Here is a 27,805-nt window from a genome sequence, read left to right as displayed (position 1 = left end):
TGAAAGTTTCCTTAAATGGAAGCAAAGCTCTCCCCCAAAGTACCCCCCTACACCCTTAACTAATATACCTAACTCCAAAGTTGCAACACTTCAGAGTAAGTTGCAACAATGTTTGACGATTACTTTTTCAAAGACCTTAGGATACCTACACTCTCCCGAGTTCATCTAATTAGGATTATCTGAAAAGGCTTAATCACTTAATGGAATACTGGTAAAGGGATGTCTTACTAGCTTAGAAAGGCCAGGAATTATCCTATGCACTACATCACTGACACCCATATATGTGAGGTAGTACAGCAAATGAATACTACTACCTTGGAATATGATTAACACCTGCTCGACCAAATGCATTTCACACTGTACTGCTGGAGAACAAAGCCATAAACTTTAGCTTCATGGGATTTCATACACATCTCTCCCTGCCAGTGCCTTTCGGAGCTATCTTGCCAACAGTAAATATATCTTGCATACACACACACACACACACACACACACACACACACACACACACACACACACACTTTCCAGATGGTGCTGCTAATGATACCTTTCAATACCACTAGTTCTTTAAACTATTACAATACCTCTCTGCCATCAACCAGACTGATATGCGGTGCATGTGCCCCACAATATCTATGGATACCCTCTGAAATGGTTCCTCAATAAAAAAAATACTAATATAGGCTTGGTTTTATCTACTTCCTTGTCAACATTTTGGCACTGTTCACACATCTTGCAGTACCCTTTCACATATTTTCCAATACCTGGCCAACAGAAATTTTGAATAATCCTCCTTTTATGTGCTATGTATCCATATGGCCTGAGAAAGGGATATCATGGTCTACGGCCAGAAGTACCTGATGGTATGTCCTTTGAAGTAGTAGCTGTTGTACCACTTCTCTCTCTCTCTCTCTAGTCTTCCTTCAAGAGGTTACACTATGTAAAGTAACACACTGCCCTACCAAAAACATTTCCATTGCAGTTAGAAACAAGGAGCCTCTTTGGCTACATCCCTAACGTCCAGTAAGGTGATAGCTAACACTGGCTTGTTTCACATCTTTCTTTATGATACTCCCCAGTTCCCCTTCAAAGTCTAGTGCCTACAGCCAGCTGTTGTTCAGATTTAGGTTTGCTTCCACTACTGCCTAGTTCTTTCCCTGAAACAGCCACATCACCAGGTTTTGTTGGTGGTAAGCAATGGCTAAGTTTGACCAGTCTGCCTACCCCATACACATTTCCATGCCTTGCTGTGTGCAATTGCATGAAGATAAGGTCCTGTATCATCAAAATAATTTCATATTAAAGTATCTTCCAGAATATCATCAAACAATGCAACCTCTATGACTTTCCACCCCCTTCCCAGACCAAGAAAACACATGTTAATGGTACCTGTAGACAGTTGGGACAAGTAATGCTCCTTTCTAACAACTGCAGGCTAGTATTATTAGTTATGTCTGATGTGGTATTTCTCTTAGCAATGGTTTCTGTTCCCCCTATCAGGACAAGGCCCAGGCCCTTGTGGTAGTCTGAAGCAGCTATTGTCTCAAAGGCAACCCACCACTACACTGGTACCACTTTTGATAGCTCTTTTGTCTTTTTTCTTCATCTTGTCACTTCAGACAGGTGAACTGTACCTGTCACACTGAATTACAGCAGAAACATCTAGTCAAAGACCTTGGTGTATACTAGAGTCAATTGCTTCCTCCTTGCCTGTGAATCCTGCCGTGACAGATTTCCTTATGCTAATGTGTAGTGCTAAGTAAACTCTTGTGCAGCTGTGCCCAGCTGGTTAGTCAGAGGTCATGCTTTCTGCCTGACTCATTTAGTGGTATACTCACGCTCTGTTAGGTAAAGTGCATAAGGACTCCCAACAATTCAAAAGTAGTAACTTTGTACAACACCACAAGAGTTCAAGGAAATACCCAGGTATCTAGCACCTCAGGAAGAAGAGAAAATAAATGGAGTTGAAGAATGGCAGAATCTCAAGACACCATGTGTAGGGACTATAGAAGAGATATGTGGCAGAGCCCTGGAAATAAGGTACATAAGGAAAGCTGGTGGTGGAATGCAGTAGTCCAGGAAGTCATCAAAACAAAGGAGGAATGCAGGAAAAAAAAAAGTGGGTGACAGAAAAGATGGACCAGGCTAGGAAGGAGTACTGGTTGGCTAACAAACAGGTTAAGACAGCAGTCACAATAGCAAAGAACAAAGCATTAGAGGCACTCTACCAGCTCCTGGAGAGTGAATCATCATATGTTGCAAATTTACTCTATCAGGTTAAAAGTCAAAGACAGGAAGGTAAAGAAAATAATCAGACACCGTTCATAAAGAATGCCAGCAACAACCTGCTCACCAGCCCACAGGACATCACAGAAAGATGGAAGGAATACTTCCAGCAGTTTCTCTGAATGAAGAAAACCCCAAAGAAGCTGTGCTGCCTCAGACATAGCTTACTATGAAAGAAGAACAACCCACATACGAAGAAGAAAGAATCAGTATGAAGAAAGTGAAGTCACGGAAAGCAGCAGACTCTGGTGAGGTCACAGCAGATACTGGGTGAATTAGGACAGAAATTGTTCCAGAGGGTATGTATAACAGTGTGAGGAAAAAGACGTGCCCCAGATGACTGGATAATAAACATTCTGCTGCTAGTGTACAAGAAGAGAGGGGACATTCACAACTGTGGACAGAGCATAGGATTCAAACTCCTGTTACAATGCATGAAAGCTCTGGAAGGGGTGATTGATAAATGAATAAGCAGAGCAGTAGGAAGTAAGATGGGAGATGAGTAGTTCAGATTCAGATCAGGATGCAGCACAACTGATCCAATGTTTGCAGGCAGGCAGTTTAGTGGAAGCAATGGTACTTTTCCATTATCGGGGCAACACTTTCAACGCGATCGTTCAGCTGAAATCATGAACCGTAACATGTATGTTAACCAGAAATGTGTACAAATTATTTGTATTAATAATATTTGGTAAAAACATGAAGCTATCTTTCTTAGTTGTACACAGCTCTGAGTAACGGATGTGTCAAGCACCTGGATTTAACTGAACGATCGAGCTGAAAGTGATGTCGTGAGAACTGCTGTACAGAGAAATGGAGAATAACAAAGAAATGCAGCAATTCTGGAAAACCGTAGGGTTTTATTTTGTTTCATTTTTTTTTAAACATTGTCATAACATCCTTATATATACCAGATCACAGATGAGAATGAACTATTTCCCTGTTAAGTGTATTGCTGTACACATCCTGCATGCAGTTCACAACTCCCGATTGGCTGTGCGAAGCATCTGTCAGTCCTGCTCCACACATTCATCTCACCGGCCTGTCTTGTAAATAGCAGTAAGAATCATACAGAGATGAAGGAAAATAAGGGACACTTACCCAAAAAGAAATTATATTATTACTGCGCAGTTGAGCTGTGGACACTTTCAAAGATTGCTGCAAAGTGTTGCTTGGTAGATGACATAAGCTTTATATCAACATTTTTCTCATGCAGTTGCTGAGCTCCGAATGCAGTGTATCTTTGTGTCTTTAAGGGGTTACTGCAAGCATGTGTAGTATGGAAACTATTTCAAAAAGAAAGAAATTACTTCTACTTTTTATACACATGTTAAGATGAACACCTTAGACATGAAAATAGACTATATTCAGAACTCAGCGACCGAAAGTGTTGCCCTGATAATGGAAAAGTACTGAAGCAAGAGATAAGGCAGAGTCCAAATGGGTATAACAAGGACCCAAGAAAGCTTATTTGGGCAGTCCTGCGATGGTTTGAAGTCCCAGAAACACTGACAGAACTAGTGCAAGGTATGTACAAGGACCCAATGACACAAGTACTTGCAGTGTTCAGACTCACAGAGGGGGTTCCCGGTAGGACTGGGTGTGCATCAGGGTTCAGCTCTAAGTCAACTGCTGTTCATACTGTTGAAGGACTACATTAGCAAACAGGCTGCAGGGGAGAGAGTAGCAAAGCTACTGTATGCAGGTGATGTGGCATTACAGCAGACTCTAAACAAGAACTTCAGTAACAAATAGGGGAATGGAATGCACAGCTGAAGGCACATGGGATGGAATGGAGTAGAGACAAAACAGTTGTCTTGGAAGCAAACAGGGAAAATCAGAAGAAGGTGAAAATTGATATAGAAGTGAAAACAGTGGAACAGGCGAACAGATTCAACTATCTGATTGATGTAGTAGAGGAAAATGGAAGTCTGAATGAGGAGGTCAGTGCTAGAATCAGTCAGTCTGCAGCAAACTGGCATATCATATCAGGAAGAGTTTGTGACACAAGAATGCTAAAGAAGCTGAAACATAAGGTGTACAAAACAGTGATACAAGCAGGACTACTGTATGGTGCTGAAGCCTGGACAGTGAATGCAGTGCATTTGAGGAAACCGAAAGTGATGGGGATGAATGGTAGAATGCACACTGTGGGACAGTTAAAAAAAATCAGATCATCAGGGAAGAGGCAGAAGTAGCTCCAATTGCAGAGTGCGTCAATGAGAACAAATTATGATGGTTTGGGCACATGTGGGAGAGACAGGAAGATGGCAACAGGAAACAAGGGTATCCAGTAAAGAGAGGGATGGATTATGTGACAGAAGACCTGTGACAGTCAGGCATGAACATGGAAGATAGGAGAGTGGCAATGAATTGAGAAAGATGTTGACAGTTGAAGCAACACTCCGGCACATGTAGAAATGGATATTATTATATATTATTATGATAATAAATATCTGGTTGGACTGGTCATCTCTCAGACATCATTTTTTGTTTTATATAGTTTGTTGGGTTTTGTTTTTCGTTTCTTACATGTAGAAATGGAAAAAAAGGATATGATGATGATGATGAATCTGACCTCTACTCACCCAGCTAATAAACAAAGTACTAAATTTTATAATGAAGTCACTATCACTATCCTCTGTCTTCTTCTTGTGTTCCCTTAAAAATTTACCACAAGTATTAACTTAGTATTTTGGGCAGCCTCAGTGGTGCAGTGGTTAGTGATCTCACCTCACAGCAAGAGGGTCTCTGGTTCGATTCTCGGCTGGGGTGCTTTCTGTGTGGAGTCGGCATGTACTCCTTATGGTTGTGTGGATTTCCTCTGGGTGCTCTGTTTTCCTCTAACTTTCCAAAGACATGCAGTAGGTGGATCAAACACTCTAAATTGGCCGTTGGTGTGAGTGCACATGCGAGTGAGTGGTACGGATGAACTACTGCTGCAGGGCTAGCCACCTGGCAGTGTAAACCTTGGCTCAAGATGATTGTTGCTGAAGTGACACCCTGACCCCATGTGCAAAATGGGAAAAAGGGGTGGATGATGGATGAAGCATTAACTTAAAAATAATTCAGTTACTGTCATATGTTCCATTTAACTACCTGCAATGCCTTACCTATGAGAACAGAAGTTTAAAACTTTTCCATTGAAACTGGCTTATTTCATTTTGCTTGCACACATGTTCAAAAGCCTCAGTAAAACTGTCAAAGTTGTCTCCCCTTCTCATACTAAGGAAACAATTTAGCAAAGACCAGGAAATGTAGGAATGGGATTTCACCCACACTGCTCATTATTTTTGTAAAGACCGAGCATCCCTTTCTTATGCTGGCACCTCTTTTCTCTTTCTTTTCACTCCTTCTCCCTCTCTGCTCTTGCTTTCTTTGTACGCCAAGCCATTTCATTCTCTTAGCTGCTTTGAAGTGTCTCATCTCTAGCTCCAGATTATGCAGTTCAGGATGCATTTTGAGATTATCCCATGTTGCTTCAAGATGGCTCTTTATGCATGCTGCTTTTCTACATCTCCCGAGAGGCTGTCTCCAAATTCAGTTAAATGATCTTAAAATGCAAACAAGGTGGCTATCAACTCATCACTGGTCAGACTAACATGTGGTAGTCCCTTTGATTTACACAGTTTAATCAGTCTTGTCACTGCATTTTGCCATATTGTCTAAAAAAATAAAATACATGATTGGCAGTATGTATTTCTGTGTACTTACCTTGTGGCTCCAACAGTACACACACTTTTTGGTGACAAATATCTGCAGGCAACTGCTGCTAGCAATTAATATGTGAGGGACATCCTCACAAACCATATCACTGGCAACAATGTATGTGAGATGCTTGGCATTAGAAGCATATGGCCTTGGCCTTTGACCACTGGTGGTCACACCCAAAAAAGACTCACACTGTACTGCTAGAGAACAAGCTATAACCAGTGACTTCTCGTGATGTTGTGTACCTCACTCTCAGCCTAGTGTCTTTTATTGTTGTTTTACTCTTACTAATAATAACTACATCTTCACTAAAATAATTGCATTCACACTCAGTGGTTTCCAGGAAAGGTTACTCATACATTTTCAGTGCCATTACCCCTCCCTGTTTTACAGTAACATACTACCACCAGCCAGGCCAACCTGATACACCAAGGAAATAAATACTGTACACTATTAAAATGAGGTAACCATACTATTAATTTATGGCAGCTAAGACAGCAGCTTCTCTTCTCTTTATAATTCACCAGATCTGTAAAATTATCTTCACACAAATCAATGAACAACTAACCACAAGTTTTTGAAACTGAATTTTTTTTTTACTTAAATAAATCAGGCAATTCACTTTAAAAATTAAATATATAAACATGGGGAACTATAAAATAAAATGTTTTGAGCATACAGATGGCATTAAAAACATATGGCCTATTTGGGATTATTACTTTTACTAAATGAAGATGACTCTAACCTAGCTGACTTTTAAAAAATTTCAAAGTTTCAAAAGACTTAAGCACATTACATGCACTCAATGACTCTGGGAAGCAGGCTGTCTCTTTACACATCTGCAGTCCATGAAAAGACTTTTTTTAATATAAACACCTTTATTAAATTTACACCATTTAAACAATAACATGAGCGCACATACAGTTACTGAAAAGAAAAAAATTACATATTTTCATGAGTTTCATGCATTATTCTTACTTTTTTTTTTAATAATAATTTCATTCATGCATTACATATACTGCTCAAATCCTGCCTCTTCTTATATGTGGATGCATAATGTATGTATATGAGAAAAATGTTATAATTTGTTTTCTTTTCTATTAATGTATGTTTGCCTATGTCTTAAGTGATAATTTAATAAAGATGTTTAAAAAATTGTGCCTTCCCTTAAATTTCAGTCTTCCCCTAAACATTATTCGGCATGTACTGTTCCCACAAATTCCATTTAATTCTATGTAATTTGCTCCTTCCTTTTTCTAAAGATCCCATCAACAATTCTTTTACCTCATTTACAATATTCATTACATTGGTTATCTTCCCTAATAACTCTCAAATCATTTCCACTATCCATTCCTGCAGCTTTATTTTAGTCTTAATTGGCAAATGATATGAAATAGTTACTGGATGTGTTTCAAAGCTTTTGATTAAAAACCCATGTTCCTGTGCAAGGTAATTTTGATCGCGATTAGCCCAATTTTTGTGCCTTGGGGAATAATATGCTAACTCTGAGTTCTTGCTAATAAATTCACATTTCCATCCCAAACATTCATATATTTGTACAAAATTCTACCTTCTTTTATAGGTTCATAGGTTTATACTAGGCTATCTGCCCTAAGGCATTTATAAGCCTAGCCCAAATTTTTGTGGCTTACGCCACCCCTTATATGAAAAAATACTGTGCCCATTAGTTTGTTGTGCCTCTGTCCAGCAGTGTTACAGAGATGATTACCGGAATAAACCTATGATCTCCCATCCACAGGTCAAGATTTCTCTTGAACAGAGCCAGCGAGGTGCTCTGCCTCACATGGACCGGGATTATATTCCACAGCATAGGGAGTCTCTGAGTGATAAATCTATCCCTCCAGCACGTCCTATTTATATCCGTGCTAAGGTTTAAGTCGCTTGCTCTAGTGGTTTTGGTGGATTTGGATTTTTTGAGGTGGAGCATGTCCATTAATTCCGGGTTGGACATGGCCTTGTATGTCAGTCACATGTCACCTCTGAGCAGACGGTATGCAACTGAATAGAGCTGGAGTTTCTTCAATCTGGCAGCATATGACAGATTTTGGAGTCCCTTTATCCTTTTGGTGAGGAACTTTTGGGGTCTCTCCAATTGCTGCAGATGTCGGGTGAGATACATCCCGAATGGGGCATTGTACTCGATCATTGGTCTGATAAGTGAAGAGTACAGGGGAACAATGACCTCACTAGATCTGGATGTGAATCCCTTCATGATCAGGTGGGCAATGTAGAAGGTCTTTCTAACCACTTTAGCAACGTGAGTGTCAAAAAGGCCACTGTCAACCTGGGTCCCCAGGTCCCTCATAACCTCTTCTGTGCTTAGTGGATTGCCACCTATATGGTAGCTTGGGGTTACCTTGTTTTTCCCGAAGGGTATGACTATACATTTTTTGGCATTTAACTTCAGGCCATGGCTCTGGCACCAGCTATCTGTTTCCGTGAGTCCCTTCTGAAGGATATCCATGTCCGATGCACTTTCCACTATGGCCCAGTTTGCAGTCGCCTGCAAACTTTGTCAGCCAAAGTCCTCCCATGTTGGCCTGTACTTCTGAGAAGTAGATGCCGAACAATAGGGGCCAAGGACCGAGCCCTGTGGGACACCACTTGTGACCGGCTTGGAGTCTGACATAGCGCCAGCAACTCTAACCCTGTGGGTTCTGTCCTTAAGCCAGTTTGCAACCTATCTTGTGACATATGGGTTTACATTTAAGCTGGTAAGTTTTTCTACAATACCCGAGTGGGGTATTGTGTCGAAGGCCTTTGCAAGGTCAAGGTAGGCTGTATGGACTGCCTTTCCCTCATCAATGGCCTTGGTGACTGTTTCGAAGAAGTCAACCAAGTTCAAAAGGCATGATCTGCCCTTGACGAAGCCAAACTGGGTCGGGTCCAATGTCTGCAAGTCCCCTATATCTTTGTTGATGAGCTCCATTATGATCCTCTCCATAGCTTTGCAGACTAGACTTGTTAAGCTTATGGGGCGGTAATTACCAGGGTCCGTAGAGGCACCGCCTTTGTGGAGTGGGACCACAGTTGCCGTACGCCACTTCTTGGGCACGTAACCTGTGGTAAGGCTGAGATTAAACAGCTGCCTTATGTGCGGGTTTAATTCCTCATTTAGCTCGTGTAGCACACAGCCGGGGACACCATCCGGTCCCATTGATGCTGTGTTTTTAGCTTTAGAGAGAGCAGCTTTCACCTGCGCATTTGAGATGTCTGGGAGGCTACACTCTGCTGCGATAGTTATCTCTCCTTTAGGGGGGAGAGGGGGGTGAAGTTTGCACTGAACCTGTCTGCCAGTATGTTGGCAATGTCTGTGGGTTCAGTGATTTTTGTATCATTTTGGACTAATTCTGAGCATATCTGGGAGTTTCCACCCAGGTTCCTAACATAGCTGAAAAAGGCCTTATGATTGTCCTTTGAATCCATGGCAATTTTTCTCTCAAAATTGGCCTTAGTTGATTTTATGAGTGCTCGTATTTTTTACTAATAATGATCAGGGTGACTTCCCTTTTATGGATTTTGTTCTATCATGTAATAGCTTTCTCCTCTTATTGTAAAGTTTGTTAATGGCTGGGGTCCACCAGACTGGACGTTTGCCCTTTGTGGAAAGAGTCTTGGTTTTATTTGGGATTGCCTGATCCATGCAGTCCTGGAGGTGTTCATAGAAGGCATTTGTAAGGGCTTCCACAGCTTGGGTTGTGGTTTCCACTGGCTCAGGGGCCTTGAAGGATACCACACCAGTCTTGAGTAGTGTGAAGTTTGCTTTAGAGAAGTTCTTCACTGTGGTCTTTTTGTTTGGGGTGGGGGCGGGATGTGGATTTCCAGTGAGATTAGTTTATGATCAGATCTCACCAATGAGGGATATACTTCCGTGTGGAGCATTTTGTCCCCATGTTTGTGATAATGAGATCTAGTATATTTTCTCCTCTAGTGGGAACAGTGACTAGCTGTTCCATGGCATTTGAATTTATGAACTCCAGGAACCGTTGGGCTAGAAAGTTAGGGCTTGAGTAATGTTCCCAGTCTATATTCGGGTAGTTGAAGTCACCCAATATGATGGTGTTTGGAGATACATTTATACCCTCCAGTGTCTTCAGGAAGGCTGTGTGGGGTTCCTGAGTTTGAGAGGGTGGCCTGTAGCATGCTACAATTTTGTTATATTTTCACTTCTAGGTAATCCGATACATCCTTACAACTGCAAATCAAGTTCCATTCCCCGTCCATAAATAATATCTCCTGCTAAAAGCTAATGATTTCTCCCCAAATTCTCTTATGCTCCTCCACAGTATATAAATATATGCCAGTGAGAACTACAAATTAACCATAACATCACTAGCACCTGATATGTGATGCTACCAACATGCTCTGTTTTTCTTCCCTTTTCTCTTATGCACTGACACCAGCTGCCATAAATCTACTTCTCGATTGAAAGGTAGACCAGTCTGAAGTGGGGTCATTCCGCATTAGGCAGCATCACATGGGGAACAAATATAGGACATAGTGGGGAAGACAAGGAGACACAAGTGTACTGCGGCAAACAAAAGTGAGAAACAGGAAAGAACTGTCATAGATTGCAGTGACTTACTTGTAAGGGATTTTCCTCCAAGGGATGGAAGGCTCAATCGGCGGGTCATAGTTGGAGATTTCTGCTGAGGTGGTGTTCGACTCTGCTTTCCAAGATCATCTTCTGAGACAAAAGTTAATAATTCCCCGATAAGAATCCTTTCCAAACTTCCATCATCAACACCTTTTCCTAACCAACGACCACAAGGAAATCTGTAATAAAAATTATTACAATTATACAGATGCTTTAAATTGTTTTACTTTTCAGCACCAAATTGAGAACTACTAGTGTTAAACCACAACACAATTACACAATAAGGCCAAGATGGACTGTAGCAAAGGACTCCTTCCACAACAGAATTACACAAGGTAGCCAACATGGACTGTACAAAGGATTCCTTTCCAGGAGGAGAGCTTATACTTTCTATAAGAGATTGCACTAATCGGAAGACCTGCTGGAACTGAGTGGAGGCAAAGATGCAAACAAGTGCAACTGCATGGTTTGGGTTTCAAAACCTCTAGCTGAGGCTTGCAAGGTATGATATTTTTCAAAATCCTGTTGTCATCTCCCGCCACCCCAACTTATATGTCTACTTCTCTCACTCAGTACACTGAATTTCTAGTTCAGACGGGAAAGGGAGTCCATTAATGTCAGTGATGTTAGCACTGTTCAGCCTCTTACCAAAAATAGTTTTACTGGCTTGGCATTCCTTGCAGAAATTGTGCCATCATAACTACTAAACTTTATGCACACTGCAGGAAGAATGTTGTTGCCTATCTATTTCAAGCCAAATGTCTGCAAATTCTGACAATTGAGGCAGCACTTTTCATTTCCTAAACATTATTAATACTCAGAGCTAGAACATATCTTGTCAGTACTGAAAGAAAATTGTGCAGTTCATCCTTGCTTTCACTGCAGGATGAAATATTTCAGGGAAACATATTTTCAGCTGCTGAAATCTGCCACATAAAAATTTCAGTTTTATACTAACGATACAGTTAGTCCAACATTCCCCATTACGACCTGATACAGGTCTTTCTATGGAAGGAAAGTTACAGTTACAATGTAATAAGCAATCACTCTCACTCAGTAGATTAGATGTCAAGTCTTTCTCAGTCACTAGCTTTATGATAAAAAAGTAGTATTGTTGTATTCACTCTCCTCCAAGAGGTAAGTGAAAATAACTTTGAAAATTCTGACTTTCATCTACTCTAGAGCAGCTTTAAAAACACAAGTAAAGTGTCTGTTCTATTGACAAAATAGCTACAGACATTTTTAGCTAAACTCCCTTATTAGGCAAGCAATGCCTTTTTGTACAGGTGGACCAGGATCACTGGCTGGTAAAGTGACTTGCTCAGTGCGACAAAGTATACAGGGAAAGAATAAGAAAGTCAAAACAATGACTAAATTATCAGGTCATAGCTTTATCTTGGCAGTGTGAACTTTGGCTCTAGATGATTGTCACTGATGAAGTGGTACCTCGACTCCATATGCAAAAATAGGAAAGGGCACTGTGGATGGATTGATGACTATCTCTACATGCCACATTTCCAGAAGCACTAGTACTATGAATTTCAAAGAACATGCTAGTAGTGATTATTATTACTCCTGACTTAAAAGATTTGAGCCTATCCAGGTTTAATGGCATGTGCTGGTAGTGTGACCAGATAGGAGATTCATAATATATTTTTACTTATTTTATTTATTTTATTTTACATTTGTTAACCAGGAAAGTCCGACTGGATGCAGGGCCATTTTCAGCGGAGGCCCGGGGAGAAAAGCTCCAAGCAAACAATACAATTCAATAGTGAAAACACAGCAGCATCTAAAGATACATAATAGTAATATACATATATAATACATATATGCAGTACATACAGTATATAGTACAGTATAAAAGAACATTCCAACATAAGTGAGCAGTGACTATATAAAAAGAAAAAAAAGAACATTTTTTTTTTCTCTCGAGTTGGGTAGCAAGCATTAGATACTAAGCAGATTACAGGCAACAGGACATAGGGAGGAGTCAATTATCCCTAGCATCGTCCTAGCACCAGCACAGTGATATGGTCTAGCCTGAGGAGTAACATGTGCAGTGCCAATTAGTTATGTTATGGGTTTTGAGAAGTTTTTTTAAATTGGGAAGTAGAGGTGGTAGAGGTAAAGTGGCTTGGGAGTGAGTTCCAGGTTCTAGCAATAGAGCAGGCAAAGAGAGATTTACCTGCATCATTTTTGTGTTTGATGACATTTATTTGGTTCTGATGATTTGATCTAAGGGTTCTGGTGTTGGTGTAGGGGTGAATTAAGTTTTGAAGTGCTGGGGTCTTATCACAGTGGTAGCAGAGTTTATGTGCTATTGAGAGTTGGTTGAGTAGGAGTAGTTGAGGTAATTCGACCCAATTTAGTTGTTTAAGAGCAAGACAGTGATGGGATCTACGAGAGGAATCAGTAGCAAATCTGGCAATCTTGTAGCAGGATTCCAGTTTATTTAGTTAACTGTGGCGAAGATTAATTAAGATAGGGGGGGCATAAAGGAGAATGGATAAAAGGTGGGTTCTTGCTAAGGTGGCCTTGGTAGGTCTAGTGATGAACTGTCTATTCCTGTAGAGAAGACCAAGCTTTTTGTTGACTTTCTTAATTGTTTGGGTGATATGAATGTCAAATCTTAGATTATTGTCGATTTCAACACCTAATAGTTTTGTGTGTGTAGTTGGGGTAATTTGTGTGCTGTCTCTAGAAATTATGGTAAAATTATTAAGTTTTATGTTAGTGAACCATTATTCCTCAGCTAAGGAAAAGTTTGTTTGGGTTATGGCTTTTAGTTCATGTAGGGTGGGGGAGGCACATATAATGGTGGTACCGTCTGCATATTGCACAACTGAGGCAGAGGGTGTGGATGTGGCTATTTGGTTAGTAAACAGTGAGAATAACAGAGGTCCTAGGATGGACCCATGGGGAACACCTATGCCTACTGGTAAAAGAGGGGACAATTTTTCTTGCAGTAGAACTGCCTGCTGACAGTCTGTTAGGTAGTTATTGAACCATGATATGGTGGAGGAGCTTATGTTAAGTGTTGCTAGACTTTCTAAGAACATACCATGGTTCACCATATCAAAGGCTTTTATATTTTTTATATTATTATGGAATAGTCTGTCATATTTTAATATGTGCAAAAACATGTTATTAAGTGTCTGTACTCACCTGTATGTGTGTCCTGTAATTTCATTTCTGACCATCACACAGTCAACAAGCCAGTTGGCTAGCAGTCCCGAATTATCATGTCCAATTTGAACAGTTGTCAGCTTTCCCAGATTTTGGCACTGCAAAAGATGAACATCACTTTTACTTAAAAAAAAAAAATTAAATGTAACCCCTACCTTTAAGTTTGACATCATATACTGTCAGGTATAAAATATAATAGAACACAATTTAGCACTGAAGAAAAACAGAATGAAGTGATAATTCATTTCTATACATTACTCAGAAGGGACTCTGATAATCACTGTTCTCTTATCCAGAAGCATTATTCCAGAAAATAGCATACTGCTGGCCTGTTGAAAAAAAAAAGTTTTTCCATCAATGGAAATTAAGAATACCCAAAACATAAGCAATGACGGTACCGTGCTGTGTCTGAAAAATGTAATAAAAAATGTACCTTATGAAGTATTGATGCACTTGGAAGTACACCGTTGTGACACCTACTGTGATCCTGGAATGCAGAACTGTATATATATATATATTGTGGGTGCAGAAAGTGATATTTGTCTATCTAGTCTGTCCATTTGCATTCATCTAATAAGGAGCTGCAGCCTTGTTTTACCTTGGTCACTCAATACCCTTCAGCTGGCCCATCCCCTTCATGAAGTTATCCATGGAGTCACCCAGGCATTCTGTTTCAGTGCTCCACAACTTTGTGAGAAAATACTTTCATAGGTCCTGCTTAAAGTAAGTGATGGTCACCCCACCCTCCTCTGTCTTTGTGTCTCACTGCCACACTTTCATTTTCACATCACCATCCTATCCCCCTCCTAGTACCCAAAGGATGCACATTCAGCAATTCCAAATCTGTTTGCACTTTCTCTCTGCCCCCAGGAATGCATTCCATTGCTTAACATCCTTTTCCATGTAGAGTCTCTAGAAATGCACACAGTATTTACAAGAGGTCTCTGTTTGTACCGGATTATCCAGGGTCAGTGCGATGACCATTCTTAGGCCACTGCCTTTCCTTGTTTAGCATCCCCTAGCTTACAGGTGACCTTCAGGTTCTTCTGTTTAAAATACAGATCCTTGAACTTGAGTGCAGTGGACCTCAGTTACCAACTCACTGTCCATGTGCACAGGACTTCCAGCTCCCTCTTCATGATTTACTTTTCATTCAGGATAAAGGCGTTAAATTTCTGTGTAATCCAAAAATAGGCAAAGCCTGTAGTTACCCTCTCCAATAGTGATGGCACTAGTACTAACCCTTACAGCATACCACTGGTTACTTTACTAACGACAACCTACCTCTATCCACCACCCTCTGGACGTTTCCTCACAGCCATTCCACTGCTCATTTCATAAGTTTATGTTCTACATCTAGCTCCATCAGCTTACTCAGTAGTCTTTAATGTACTAAGTCAAAGGCCGCTTACTAAAGCCCACAAAGACCAAATCAACTGGATATCCCTCATCCGCATATGCTGTTAACCAGTCATAAAACTACAGAAGGTCAAAATGTCAGGTATTCTTGGGCAAAGAAACCTTTTGGCTTGGACCGTGATACTGTTTAACCCTTAGGAAAGTTTCATGCCTTTCTCTCAGGAACCTATAAACTGCATGTACTTTCCATGCTTCCTTCCCTGAACAATGGAGCTGTTTTCTCGCCACCTGTTACTTCCCTGCTGTCCATGGATCTTTCTACAATTTCTGTGAGAGGTTCTTGCAGAGTACTTGGCAAGATTTTGAGTAACCTGACTTGCACTGAATGTTGGCTCTGTGCTTTGTTCTCCTGTAAGATGATCAATTCCTTTAGTACCTTTCCCTTTCTCTTCCTACTGGCCCATAAATTCATCTCTAATCTACTTCTGCTTTCTTCCCCTAACAGCACAACAACATTGCCCATTTTTCTTTTTTGAGTAAAATAACTCATTTAGTTGTTCAACGATGTCACTGCCATGCCCAACTCCCTTCCATCAGTCGATTATGACTGGTACTCACCCTTTTTGCCACTGAAATGCAAAATGCGTCTGTCCCAACACATGCAATAGCTGGAATGCCCACAGAGATATCTTGCTAAAAGTATACAAGGCCTAAACAACATGTACTATATGGACAGACTCAGACTCAAAGCCCTGTATCCTACAGACTAAGTGGTGACTTGTGTCTGGAATACAAGGCATCCTCTGACCCATTACTGATGATGGATTTATTGCACATCAGCAAGTCAAATGGCAGCAAGGATCTAAATATTTTCTGCAACATCAACAGAACAGTTTGGAGGGACAGAGGATACCGCTGCTGTGGAAAAGACTCCACATCCACATAAAACAATGTTCACCCTTGTCCATATTTAAACACAACTTAGACCTATGGATAAGAAAAAGAAAATTAATCCAGGACTGCCCGCTGTACTACAAATCATATTTGACCACTGGGCTAGTTTCCTTTACAGTCCAACCTCAGCCTCTCTCAACCTGCTTAATTACATCATTCCTGGCCATGATATAATCCTGTTTCTTTTCCTTCCTAACAATTTTTTCATCACTTGAATGTTTTCTCCATACGTCTGAATACTGCAATGATTTTCTTGTTCAGATACTATAGTCACCACATAAGATTTATCTTTTTTGGATAAACATTCAGTGCATATTTTTCAGAAGAATGTCACTGAGTCCTATCCATACATAGGCTGTTTGCTTCCCCCCACTCCCAGCTTAATGTATTCCACATTTCAGTAGTTCTGCACTACTATTTTCAACCTTTGTATCCCTAATGATCTGTCTATGATGAGTCATATCACAGCACAGTCACTGCTGTCCAGTGAAGCTATCAGCTCCACATTGTGAACTTCACTCATCCTGGTAAGGACTAAATCGAGAATGCCATTTTATCTGGTGCCTTCATGCTCCGACTGAACAAATTCTTCCGATATAAAGTTTCTATCAGGATCCCTTTCCTTCCTACCCTGGAAGTAGGAACTGATGCTAGTCTGTAGCCGACAGACTGAAATCCTCCCATCACCACAAACCTCTTTTCTACCTTCAAATCCTGAACCTGCTCTCCTGAACTAATGAGTATATAGATTAGAAAATGGAGAATATTTACTTAAACAAGGAAGAAGAGATTTTCTTTCAAGCTTTTTGTGGATCAGTGTTAGCTATTTTCCTGCTGACCCCTGGGCAACCTTACCTGATAAGACAATATGGCTGCAACTTAGTTTATATTTGCATGTTATTCATGGGTACTAAGGAAGAAGCAAGAGGTATATATCCAGGTGGAACCTTACATCCATTTCTTTATTTTGTCCTTTTGATATATTTTTCTCATCTGTGCCTGATTCATAGGTGATTACTAGGCTAATGGCAAAAGAGCCCTTGAAAGCCTAGCCAATAATACCCAGAATATGAGAACATTATATCTTAGTTCCCAATATATGGGATGGGGTAATATTTGGGTAGTGGGTCTTTCGGAGTTGGAGCCCTGAGGCATTTTACAGGCTGCCTCTGTACCCTGGGAGTGAATTTACAGTTCCCCTTCCATTTACCTAAATTCTTTTTGAAGAGATTGAGAGTCAGGCTTTGTTTTACAAAGATGGGAAGTATATTCCATAAATGAGGTAGCCTTTGGGATTTGAATCTGTCTCTCCAGCAAGTTTTGTTAGAGTCACAAATAAGGTTCAGGTCCATAGAATGCGTAACCCTCATTTAATTTTCTTGTGAATATGTAACATTTTCATCAGGCTGAAGTAGACAGTGCTTTGTAGGTCAGGCATAAGTCACCTCTCAATAAACAATATAAAATGAAGTGAAGGGATAGGGCCTTTAGTCAGTCTGCATAAGACATGTGGCTTACGCTTTGTATATTTTTAGTGAGAAACCTCTTGGGCCATTCCAATTGGTGTAAGTGCCTGATTAGGTACACGCAGAACGGAGCACTGCACTTAATTGTGGGCCTAATGAGGGCCAAGTAAAACAGCACAATGACATCCTTTGATCTTGATGCCATGCCTTTACCTGTAAGTTGAGCCACACAGAAGGATTTCCTCACTACCATAGCTACCTGGTGGTCAAAGTTTTGGTTACTATCTGTCTTCCTAGGTTCCTCACCACTGCATCTACTTTTAGGGGTGTGCTATCAATATTACAATATGCAGGGATATCTGATTTACTTATGGGTACTATTACACATTTTTCAGCATTTAATCTCAATCCATGGTTTTGGCAACAGTCATTTGTAATTTTTAGGTCTATTTGTAGGATGTCAGCATCAGCATCATTTGGGGATTCAATGATTGCTCCCAGATTATAGTCATGGGCAAACTTGGTGAGGCAGAGGTCTCCAACATTGGCCTTCACTTCAGAGAGGTATATATTAAACAGAAGGGTTCCCAACGCTGAGCCCTGTGGGACACCACTTGTACTAGGTTTCTTATCAGAAGTGGATTCACCTATCCAGACAACATGTGCCCTGTCAGTGAGCCAGTTTGCTATCCATCTGACGATGTAGAAGTTTATGTCTAATTCAGTAAGTTTATCTATGATTCCTCAGTGGGGGATTGTTTTGAAAGCTTTGGTGAGGTCTCGATAAATTCTGTGAACAGTTTTACCCTCATTAATGGCCATGGTGACTTTCTTGAAGTCGTCCACCAGATTTAGGAGGTAAGACCTCCCTTTGACAAAGCCAAATTGTGCCTGGTTAAGTGTTTGTAGAGTTTCTATGTCGTTACTGATCAATTCCATGATAATTCTCTCCATGGCCTTGCAGAAAAGATTGATCAAGCTTATGCATCTGTAGCTCCCCTGGGTCAGTTAATGGGTCCCCTTATTCAGAGGGACGACTGTTTCAGTCCTCCATTCCTCTGGAACAAAGCCTGTCCTGTAGGCTATGGTTAAACAGGGTTTCTAGTGGCCTTGATAGATTCTGTTTTAAGCTATTTAAGAAGCATCCTGGAATGTTGTTGGAACCCATGGAGGCTGTGTTTTTGGCTTTAGCGAGCATAATAAGGTCCTGGTCCCTTGTAATGAACAGTTGGGGAATGGTTGCGGGTATGTCTTTGGGTCTGTCAGGAGGTGATGTGAGGGGGGGATTGAACTGAACTTGCCGGCCAGCAGCTTTGCTACAGTTTTAGGCTGAGTGTTAAGTGTTGCCCATTCATGATTAACTAGGCACATTGCCTTTTCCCATGAGGTCGTGAGCATAACTGAAAAAAGCCTTATGGTTAACTTTCACCTGAGAGGCTATCTTCGCCTCATTGTTTGCTTTGGAAGATTTGCTGTTTAGACTGGTGAGTGTCTTTTTGCACTGTTTTGTCTGTTCCTTCTTGGCTTTGGAGAGAATTATTTTTTTTCCTTTTGTTGAATAGCCTCTATTTTTGCCAGTAATCACAAGTTTGATTTGGACAGGTACTTCCCTCCTCTATGCAGCAATGAATGTGGTTGTACAGTGCTTTTGTGTAAAGTGCAGAGTACACCTCAGTGACATCTGGGTTAGGAGGGGCTTGGAAGTTTAATAAGCTGTCATTTAGTTTGAGGTAATTGGCCTTAGTAAAGTTATTAACAGGTCTGGAGTTTGATGAGGGTTCTAGGTTAGTTTTAATACTAAAGGAGATCATTTTGTGTTCAGATCTTACCAGGGATGAGTTAATGTATGGGAGGGAGCAGCATCCCTCCATGTTCCACGGATATTTGCACCTCTAGATGGGGAGCTAACTAGTTGCTCCTGGGTGTTCGCATTGACGAAGTCCAAAAACCTCTGAGCAAGTGAACTGCGAGTCATATAAGTCTCCCAGTTTATGGAGGGGTAGTTGAAATCACCCATAAGTTTGGTGTTAGGCTGAATGTTATGAGATTCCAGAAGGTTTAGGTAGGAGGAGTGGTTTTACAGACTCATGTTAGGGGATCTGTAACTAGCAAGGATATGATAGGGGATTGTGGTTAGCTGGGCATGGAGCAGCTCAAACGAGTCATGTTGTTAGACCAGTCTAGCAGTGTACTTGCCCTTTATGAACACCAAGACAACTCCTCCCTTTGTTTTATCCTGAGCTGAGGGTGACTGAAATGTATGAAAGGCATTGTAGCTTTTGATAGATAGAGTACTTTTCATGGTTGTTAATCATGTTTCTTTGATTGCATATATGTCTGCATTCTCCACGCTTAGGAGTGATTCCAGGGAGCGCATTTTTTTATTTAAACTCCTAATGTTAGGCATCAGTACCTTTAGGTAGTCATGAGTGATTTTTGATATGTTGGTGGTTTTAACAACTTGTCACAGCCTAAAAAAGGCACTATGGGGATAAATAAAGTTTTTTGCAGTATTCAGAAGTCAAGTGCTGACAAGTGCAAACCATCTCTGGCAAAGCATTGTGGTTTCTAGATCATGTCTCCCTAGGCTGACAGATATTGGATCCCCTTGTTGTGACACCAGAAACTAAACCAATTGTTGAAGTCAAGCACCTTTTGCTGGTACTATGGCATCAACATTGGTGAAGGTGCTACTCAAGGCTAGAGTCATATCCGCCTGGGACACATATTTAGAGAACTCCATTATGTCTCTCTTCATATACTTCAGTGAGGTGCATCCTATGTCATTTATACCCACGTGGACTATGACCATGTCATACTGGTACTTGTGGTTTAAAGGCCTAAGTGCATGCATGATCTGGTAGATCCTGGCTCCAGAGAGACAGCTCACTGTGATCTTCTCCTTGTACAGCCTAAAACAATGAGTAAGGAGGTCAATGATAAACCAATCAGTAAAAACAAAATGAAAACTCTAGATAAAGGAGACATCGGTGTGTCTTACCATGAAATCCTCAATAACTAGAATGTTTGCCTCTGTGGTGTATTGCCTTAAAGGCTTGAAAGCAGTGCTACTATGATTTTCAGAGTTGCGTTGTGTGAGGTGCTGTCTTTTCTGAGTGGTCACAGAGCCACTGAAAGATGCTTTTAAGAGGTCTTGGTGGTTTGGGTAGATTACAAGTGAGTCCCTTCGCATATGTGGGTCTTTGTTGCTTGGTGCTGACAGTGAGTGTTTTGGGTGCAACACTGACAACCTGGTTTGCATATTTCTTGTGTGTTTGTGATGGTTTACTATCATAAGTTCGAAGTTCAAAACATAAAGATATCATAACAGCAGCATACACGAGTAACCCGCAGAATATTTAGGTCAAAATGTCACAAAAGACATTGGTTCGAAACCAGTGCGAAAGATTTCAAACCTGAAATATTTTTAAGTAATACAGCAAATCCTCCACTTACCATTCCCTCCAGTTATCTGCCACCTTTTAAGCAGTACTAACATACCAGTTAAGTACTGCATGGCCCTCTAATCACGTTATTGCAGGGTGTCAAGCCCCCCTGCACCCCCCTGTGGGGGCTACTCCCCCCACACCCCCTGCAACTTCTATATTCCAATTCCAAGATTGCACTACAGTGTGGAAAAGGGTAAATTTCCCATTCTATACTGTACCACGATCTGTAGTCGTAACATCGACCACTTCTAAGCGAATGCACAGTAGCATTCACTGCAACGGATGCTCGCAGACATGATGGTTGACAATACGGGAATCAGTCATCTGGCAGTCGACATTCCTGTATTCATCAAACCATCCTTTTTCATTCTAATAGTAAACTGTATGTGACAACTTTTCCTCCAATGACTGTTTCTACATCTCTCAACACACTTTGTCTGTTCTAAAACTACATGATTGTCAGTGAATATGAGACACTTACTACACTGCCTCAGGATACCCATATCCACCAGGCTAGAAACAGAGATGACAGGGAAGTGCCTATCTATTATACTAGATCCATAGTACATTGGAAGGAATAGGAAAGAGTCACTTAAAGGTGTAAGTAACAGTGTTTAGTAATATACTATTAGATGCTCTACAGTGGTGCTGCCCTATATGCAAACTGGTAGCTCTTCCAGCAGCTATGAAGAGTGGGAAACTATGGAGATAGTTTCCTATACAGTATTGTAAACTGGAGAGGTTTGCTTATATACAAAGCACAGGTAACAGTGTTTGGCAAACTCAGCACAGCTTTTGCCTTATTAGAGGAGGTTAGGAGATATCAGAGCTGTCAAATACCACTCACATAGAGCATGTGCAAAAAAAAAAAAAATACTTATATCAGCCTTGTTGGTCCACAGATGGTTTTAGATGCAGTCCAAGGTCTAGTAGTCACAGGTGTCCAAGCTAGGCAAAGCGAAGCTCTGAATAAATGAGCATAGTCTCACAAAAATGTAAGACTTTTATATGAGCAGGATGAAATACTTTAACACAGTTAAGTTCTCAGGCCAATCAGATAAACACACAATAAGCCTTCCACCAGCACTGCCCAACTCAGTTGGGTTGAATCAGACCTCTGCTGCCACCAGTGTGTAGAATAAAACCATCATCATCAGCCCCCCTTTTCCCCATTTTTTCTATATGGGGTCGGGGTACTGTGTTAACTGTTGCCAACTCTCTCGATTCGGTGCCACACTCATGCCTGACTGTTGGAGATCTTCTTTCACACAATCCCTCTACCTCTTTGCTGGACATCCTCACTTCCTCTTACCTTCTTCCTGTTTGTCCCACATCTTCCTCAGTAGACTGTCTTCTGCTTTTCTGCATGTGTCCAAACCACCATAATATGTTCTCTTTGATCTTTTCTGCAATTGGAGCTACTTTGGCTTCTGCTCTTATGTCCTTATTTCTTCGTTTGTCCCACAGTGTGCATCCTACCACCCTTCTCAGGCACTTCATTTCCATAACCTCAAGCTTCTTCAACTGTTCTGCCTTTACTGCCTAGGTTTCTGTACCATACAGTAGTACTGGTCAAATCACTGTCTTGTACACCTTACTTTTCAGCTTCTTTGGCATTTTTCTGTCATGCACTGCACCTGACACTCTATGCCAGTTGGCTCCAGCCCCTCTGAGTCTAGCTTTGGCCTCTTCATTCAGATTTCCCTTCTCCTCAACCACCCCTCACAGACACTTGAAGCTGTTTACCTGTTCCACTGTCATCCCTTCAATCTCTATTCTCAGCTTCTTCTGATTTCCCCAATTTTCTGTCATTACCACCGTCTCATCTGTGCTTAGTTTCATCCCCTGTGCCTTCAATTTTACATTCCATTCTCCTATCCTTTGTTGAAGTTCTATCTCAGAGTCAGCCTGTAATGCCACATTGTCTGCATACAGCAACTTTGTTGGTCTGTCCTCTCCATCCTGTTTGCTAATGTAGTCCATCACAAGTATGAACAGCAGTGGGCTCAGAGCTGAACCCTGGTGTACACCCACTCCCACTGGGATCCCCTCTGTGAGGCCGAATACTGTTCGTACTTGAGCCATTGGATCCTTGTACATAGCCTACACTAATTCTACCAACGTTTCTGGGACTTCAAACCACCACAGTACTGTCCAAATCAGTTTTCTTGGGACCTTGTCATATGCTTTCTCCAAGTCTAGGAATGCCCAGTTGGACTCTCTCCTCATCTCTAGCTTCTTCTCAAGTATTTGTCTCACTGCAAACATTGGGTCAATTGTGCTGCATCCTGATCCGAATCTGAACTACTCATTTCCCATCTTACTTTCTACTACTCTGCATATCCGTTTATCAGTCACCCTCTCCAGAACTTTCATGCAATGTGACAGGACTTTGATGCCTCTGTACTGCCCACAGTTGTGGATGTCCCCCTTTGTTCTTGTACACTGGCATGAGTATACTTATTCTCCAGTCATCTGGGATCTGCCTTTCTCTCCACACTGCAATTAGTACCCTCAGGAGCCATTTCTCCCCTATCTCACACAGCATCTTTATCATTATCTGCTGTGACCTCATCTGAGCCTGCTGCTTTCCCTGATTCATTTTCCTTAATGCTGTTCTTACTTCTTCTAGGGTGCGCTCCTTTTCTTCTCTCATCATAGGCTGTTTCTTGGGGCAGTACAGCTTCTGTGGGGTTTTCTTCATTCAGAAGCTGTAAAAAATACTCCTTCCATTTACCTTTGATGTCCTGTGGATTGGTGAGCAGGTTGTTGCTGGCATCCCTTATGAAGAGTGTCTGACTATCTTCTTTATCTTTCTGTCTTTGCCTTGCAACCCAGTATAGTTTCTTTGTACCACTTACTGAGTCACTTTCCAGAAGTTGGTAGAGTGCCTCCGATACCCTCTTCGTTGCTATTGAACCTTCTTTTTAAGCTTTTAGTAGAATAAAACCCTCAATGTAAAATGAACTGGTTTTGAGTTCAAGTGCAGTAATAAATGCTTTACAACAAAAGGCAGAACTCCTACAGTATCAGAAATCCTTGGAAATAAGTTCAAAGACCCTCAGAAATGTTCCAAAATACAGAATAAATGTACATAAATGTGGAATAACATCTACAAACACATAAAAACTTTGTAAAATTTAGTAATATTTTGGCAATCTCAGAAGAACTTTGACAAACTCACCCTCTCCAGCACTTTCATGCAAGGCGAGTACAATGCCCCTTTTGACATGTACCTTGCCAAGCACATGCAGCAGTTGGAGAGACTGCAGAGTTTCCTGACCAGGAAAATCCATAGTCTCAAACACCTATCCTATACAAATAGGCTAAAAGCCCTGTCCCTCTACTCAGTCTTGTACAGACTGATCAGAGGTGACCTGTGCCTGGCATACAAGGCCATCTCAGACTCAGCCTTGATGGAGTTGCTGCATATCTGTAAGTCAAGCTCCACTCATGCAACTCACATGCAAGGTCTCAACCTGGTCTGTGACATTAATAGAACTTGTTGGCAGAATAGATTTGTGTCCCAACACCTCCCCCCATCTATGGGATAGACTTCCTCTCCATGTCAAGCAGAGTACCTCACTAGCCCTCTTTAAGATGAACCTGGACAACTGGATGGGAAACAGAAAATATACCCCTGGGATCCCACCTGTGACCCTGCTGGACAGGGAAAACAGGTGCTGACTTTGTGGGAACATGGGTAAAATTCTTGGTTAGGCTAATAAGGGCCCCTGGGCCAATAGCCTAGTATTGTTCTATGAACCTAAACTCAGAACAGCTTTTGCAATATCAGAGGACACTAGGAAAATCAGAATACTGTTAAAACGACCTAAGAGCAGTACAGTAACAACAGATGGCTTTTCTTTAACAAGTGCAGGCTGAAAAACAGTGATAAATTCCACCAAATCAATAAATGCAGCACAGAACTGTTAAATAGCACTGCGATAGTTAGAACAAGTGCAAAACTTATATAAGCTTTGTAGGTCTACAGATGCTTTTAAATGCAATACAAGGCCTTGTAGTCACAGGTGTCCAAGCTAGGCACAGGAAAGCTATGAATTAAATTATGATTATCAAGCCCACTATAAAGACTTTAGACTAAGTTTCTTGTTGTGATGTAATTATAGCTTTCTGTAACCATTATCTTTTGGATAAGACAGTAAATCAAAGTCGCATCTTTCTTATGTGTCTTGATCGAACTTGAAAACACGAAATGGCACAATACCGAAACGGCATACAAGCGAATTCTTTCCCTGGGAAAGAAATCGCTTGTATGCCTTCGTTATTTTGCCATTTTCATCACTGTAGTGTGATCTTGGAGTTGGTATACTTAAGTAGGGGGGTGTGGGGGGCACAGCCCCCACTTTACATAATGTTTTAAAGTTTTGTTTTTTTTCTTTTTTGGAACAGTGATTTTTTCCCTGTGAAAAAATTGCTGTTCTAAGTGTTCGGGTTTGTAAGCTTTCGCTTACATGGGTTTGATAAATCATCGTTCGCTTTTTTAAGTGTTCACTGATTTAATATAGACCCTTTTTGAGATGGTGCTTGATTAGGTAGATGCAAAAGATCCCATGGCACATATCAAAAAAAGTATGGGTCCTTTATTTAACACAACATAAAAAATATTATTTACTTACAAAACTTGCATATTTACAGGGAGATATTTTATATATATATATATATATATATATATATATATATATATATATCACACACACACGTATTTTTTTCTTTTTTTTTTTTTTTTTACTATTTATCATTTTTTTCTTATAATATCCTTAGTGCTATTATTCTATAATTGACCCCCACTACTCCTACAACCATAATCTAATTTTTTTGCACTATACAACAAAATCCATTTCCCTTTAAACAAAATTTCATTCAGTCTTTCATTACAATAAATTCTTATCTATCCTTCTCACATACTATTTATTGTTGTTATAATACTCATACATAACCATATTATTGTGATTCAGAGTTTTACCACTCTTTTATGTTTCAAAAAACATGTTCTGATGTCTCTTCCTCCCCACAAAATAAACCCACTCTCTGAAGTTTCTCTTTATGTGGTATATTCTCCTTTACTTGTAACTTGCCAGTCTCCACAGGAAATCCTGAAACTCTACTACCTTGGTAAACCACATTTTCCTTACTTTAATGGCTTTAATAATTTCTTTTGGAAAATTTGTCCATGGATTTACATAATAATACTGCTTCAACACATTATCACATCTATCTTTCTCTAGATCATCAGTCTTTATTTTCCATATTAGTATTTTTTCCTTGATAGTTTTAATTTCTTCATTTACATAATATTTTTCTTACTCTTACCTGCCACAACTTTTTGTACTTGTATTTAAACATTCTATTAATTTCTCATTCTCTTCCTTTACCCACTGTAATAGTCTATACACATTTAAGGAAGCAGAATAAACAGCTGGATTTAGTAACCCCAGTCCCCCTTCATCTTCACGCATATATAGCATACCTCTTTTCACTGGGTTTAATCTTGAACCCCACATGAAGGAAAATACCAGTTGCATAATTTTCTTTTCATTTTTCTCATCTTTCCTCCATATATATTTTAATAGTGCATTACATAATTCTTCATGAACAAACCCTTCATTCAATCATTCATTACGTGCATTTGCAAAATACTATCTTTGCCAAGCCATTCATTTCTTATGCTTTCCATAACTTATAGCATCTGACCCTGATATTGAATCAGTATTTACTTTCCAAAATACTTCATCCAATTCACGAATAGTAATTTCTTTTTCAAATCTTCCTTAACTCGTTCTGGATTTTTTTTTTTACATTCCATGTTCTCTTATCTTCCTTATTTTTACACATATTTTCCACATTCTGTACAATATCCATAATTTGCTCGTCACTTTTACATTGTTCATTTCCCTCACTACATTAATATCCTCCTTTACTATTTTACCCAAATATGCATAATATCTCCACTTAAACAGTAATGCTTTTTTTCTTGATTTCTTTAATATATTTTTTCCATATCGTGATACTATCTTATATTGTTCTCTAAATTCTCTGCTACATCTCTATACATTTCCCTTACTTCACTTTCTCTTTCTTCTTTATATAATCCTACCATTGGGAAAAAAAACAAACATTTTTTATACTTCTTTTTAAATTCAATCCCCCTTTCAGACCAGTTTTTATAGAAGTCCTTCATTGTTATGTGATACTTCCATAACTGCAATACTTCCCACTTTCCAGTTTCATCACATAATTTCTCATTTATCCTTTTTATTCCCCTTCCTATTTTAATATACTCTCTTTCTTCCACTACCTCCATCCATATCGTTAAATGGTCTGAAAAACCTGTTACAACTGTAACACCATCTTTTACCCCAAGACCTTATAAAGATTTCAGATCCATATGCCCCATTCTGTTAGGCCATTAAATTTTGTTCCACACAGCTAATTTACCACATTTTATCACTTCAGGTATTTTTTAACATCTTTCCCTTTCTTTTTACATGTTCCCCTTACATCACAATTAAAGTCCCCTGTAATTATAATTTTCATGTTGACCACCACAGTCTAATACTTGATAAAACTGATTCTGTGTTTCCTTGCTAGTTATATACATGCACATAATTCTGTAAGCATGTTCCCTCCATTTGACATCCACAACAGTTAACCTTACCATCCTTACCATTGCTACATCTAGTATTTTCAGTGTTTTGTTGCACAGCACCACCACTCCAGAACAATGTTCACTTCTTAATTTCCATATTATA

At 40.2% G+C, this 27,805-nt stretch overlaps 1 protein-coding gene across 4 annotated transcripts in view; it reads right to left on the bottom strand.

The window, feature by feature from the left end:
• The window catches only part of LOC122815561 (DENN domain-containing protein 5B-like), a 1,792,502-nt gene that overhangs the window by 95,234 nt on the left and 1,669,463 nt on the right, over positions 1-27,805 (bottom strand). For all 4 annotated transcript variants that reach the window (XM_044088154.1, XM_044088155.1, XM_044088156.1 and 1 more), the window contains 2 exons: positions 13,784-13,902; positions 10,604-10,794 (listed from right to left, as the gene is read on the bottom strand). In XM_044088154.1, coding sequence (XP_043944089.1) covers positions 10,604-10,794; positions 13,784-13,902 — 310 coding nt within the window. The remainder of the gene's footprint in view (positions 1-10,603; positions 10,795-13,783; positions 13,903-27,805) is intronic.

This window comes from Protopterus annectens, chromosome 11.part0 (assembly GCF_019279795.1).
Source record: "Protopterus annectens isolate FY-2018-M chromosome 11.part0, PAN1.0, whole genome shotgun sequence".
Classification (NCBI taxonomy): Eukaryota; Metazoa; Chordata; order Ceratodontiformes; family Protopteridae; genus Protopterus; species Protopterus annectens.
Note: the sequence above shows the minus strand (reverse complement) of the source record. Positions and strands in the feature narration are given on the sequence as shown.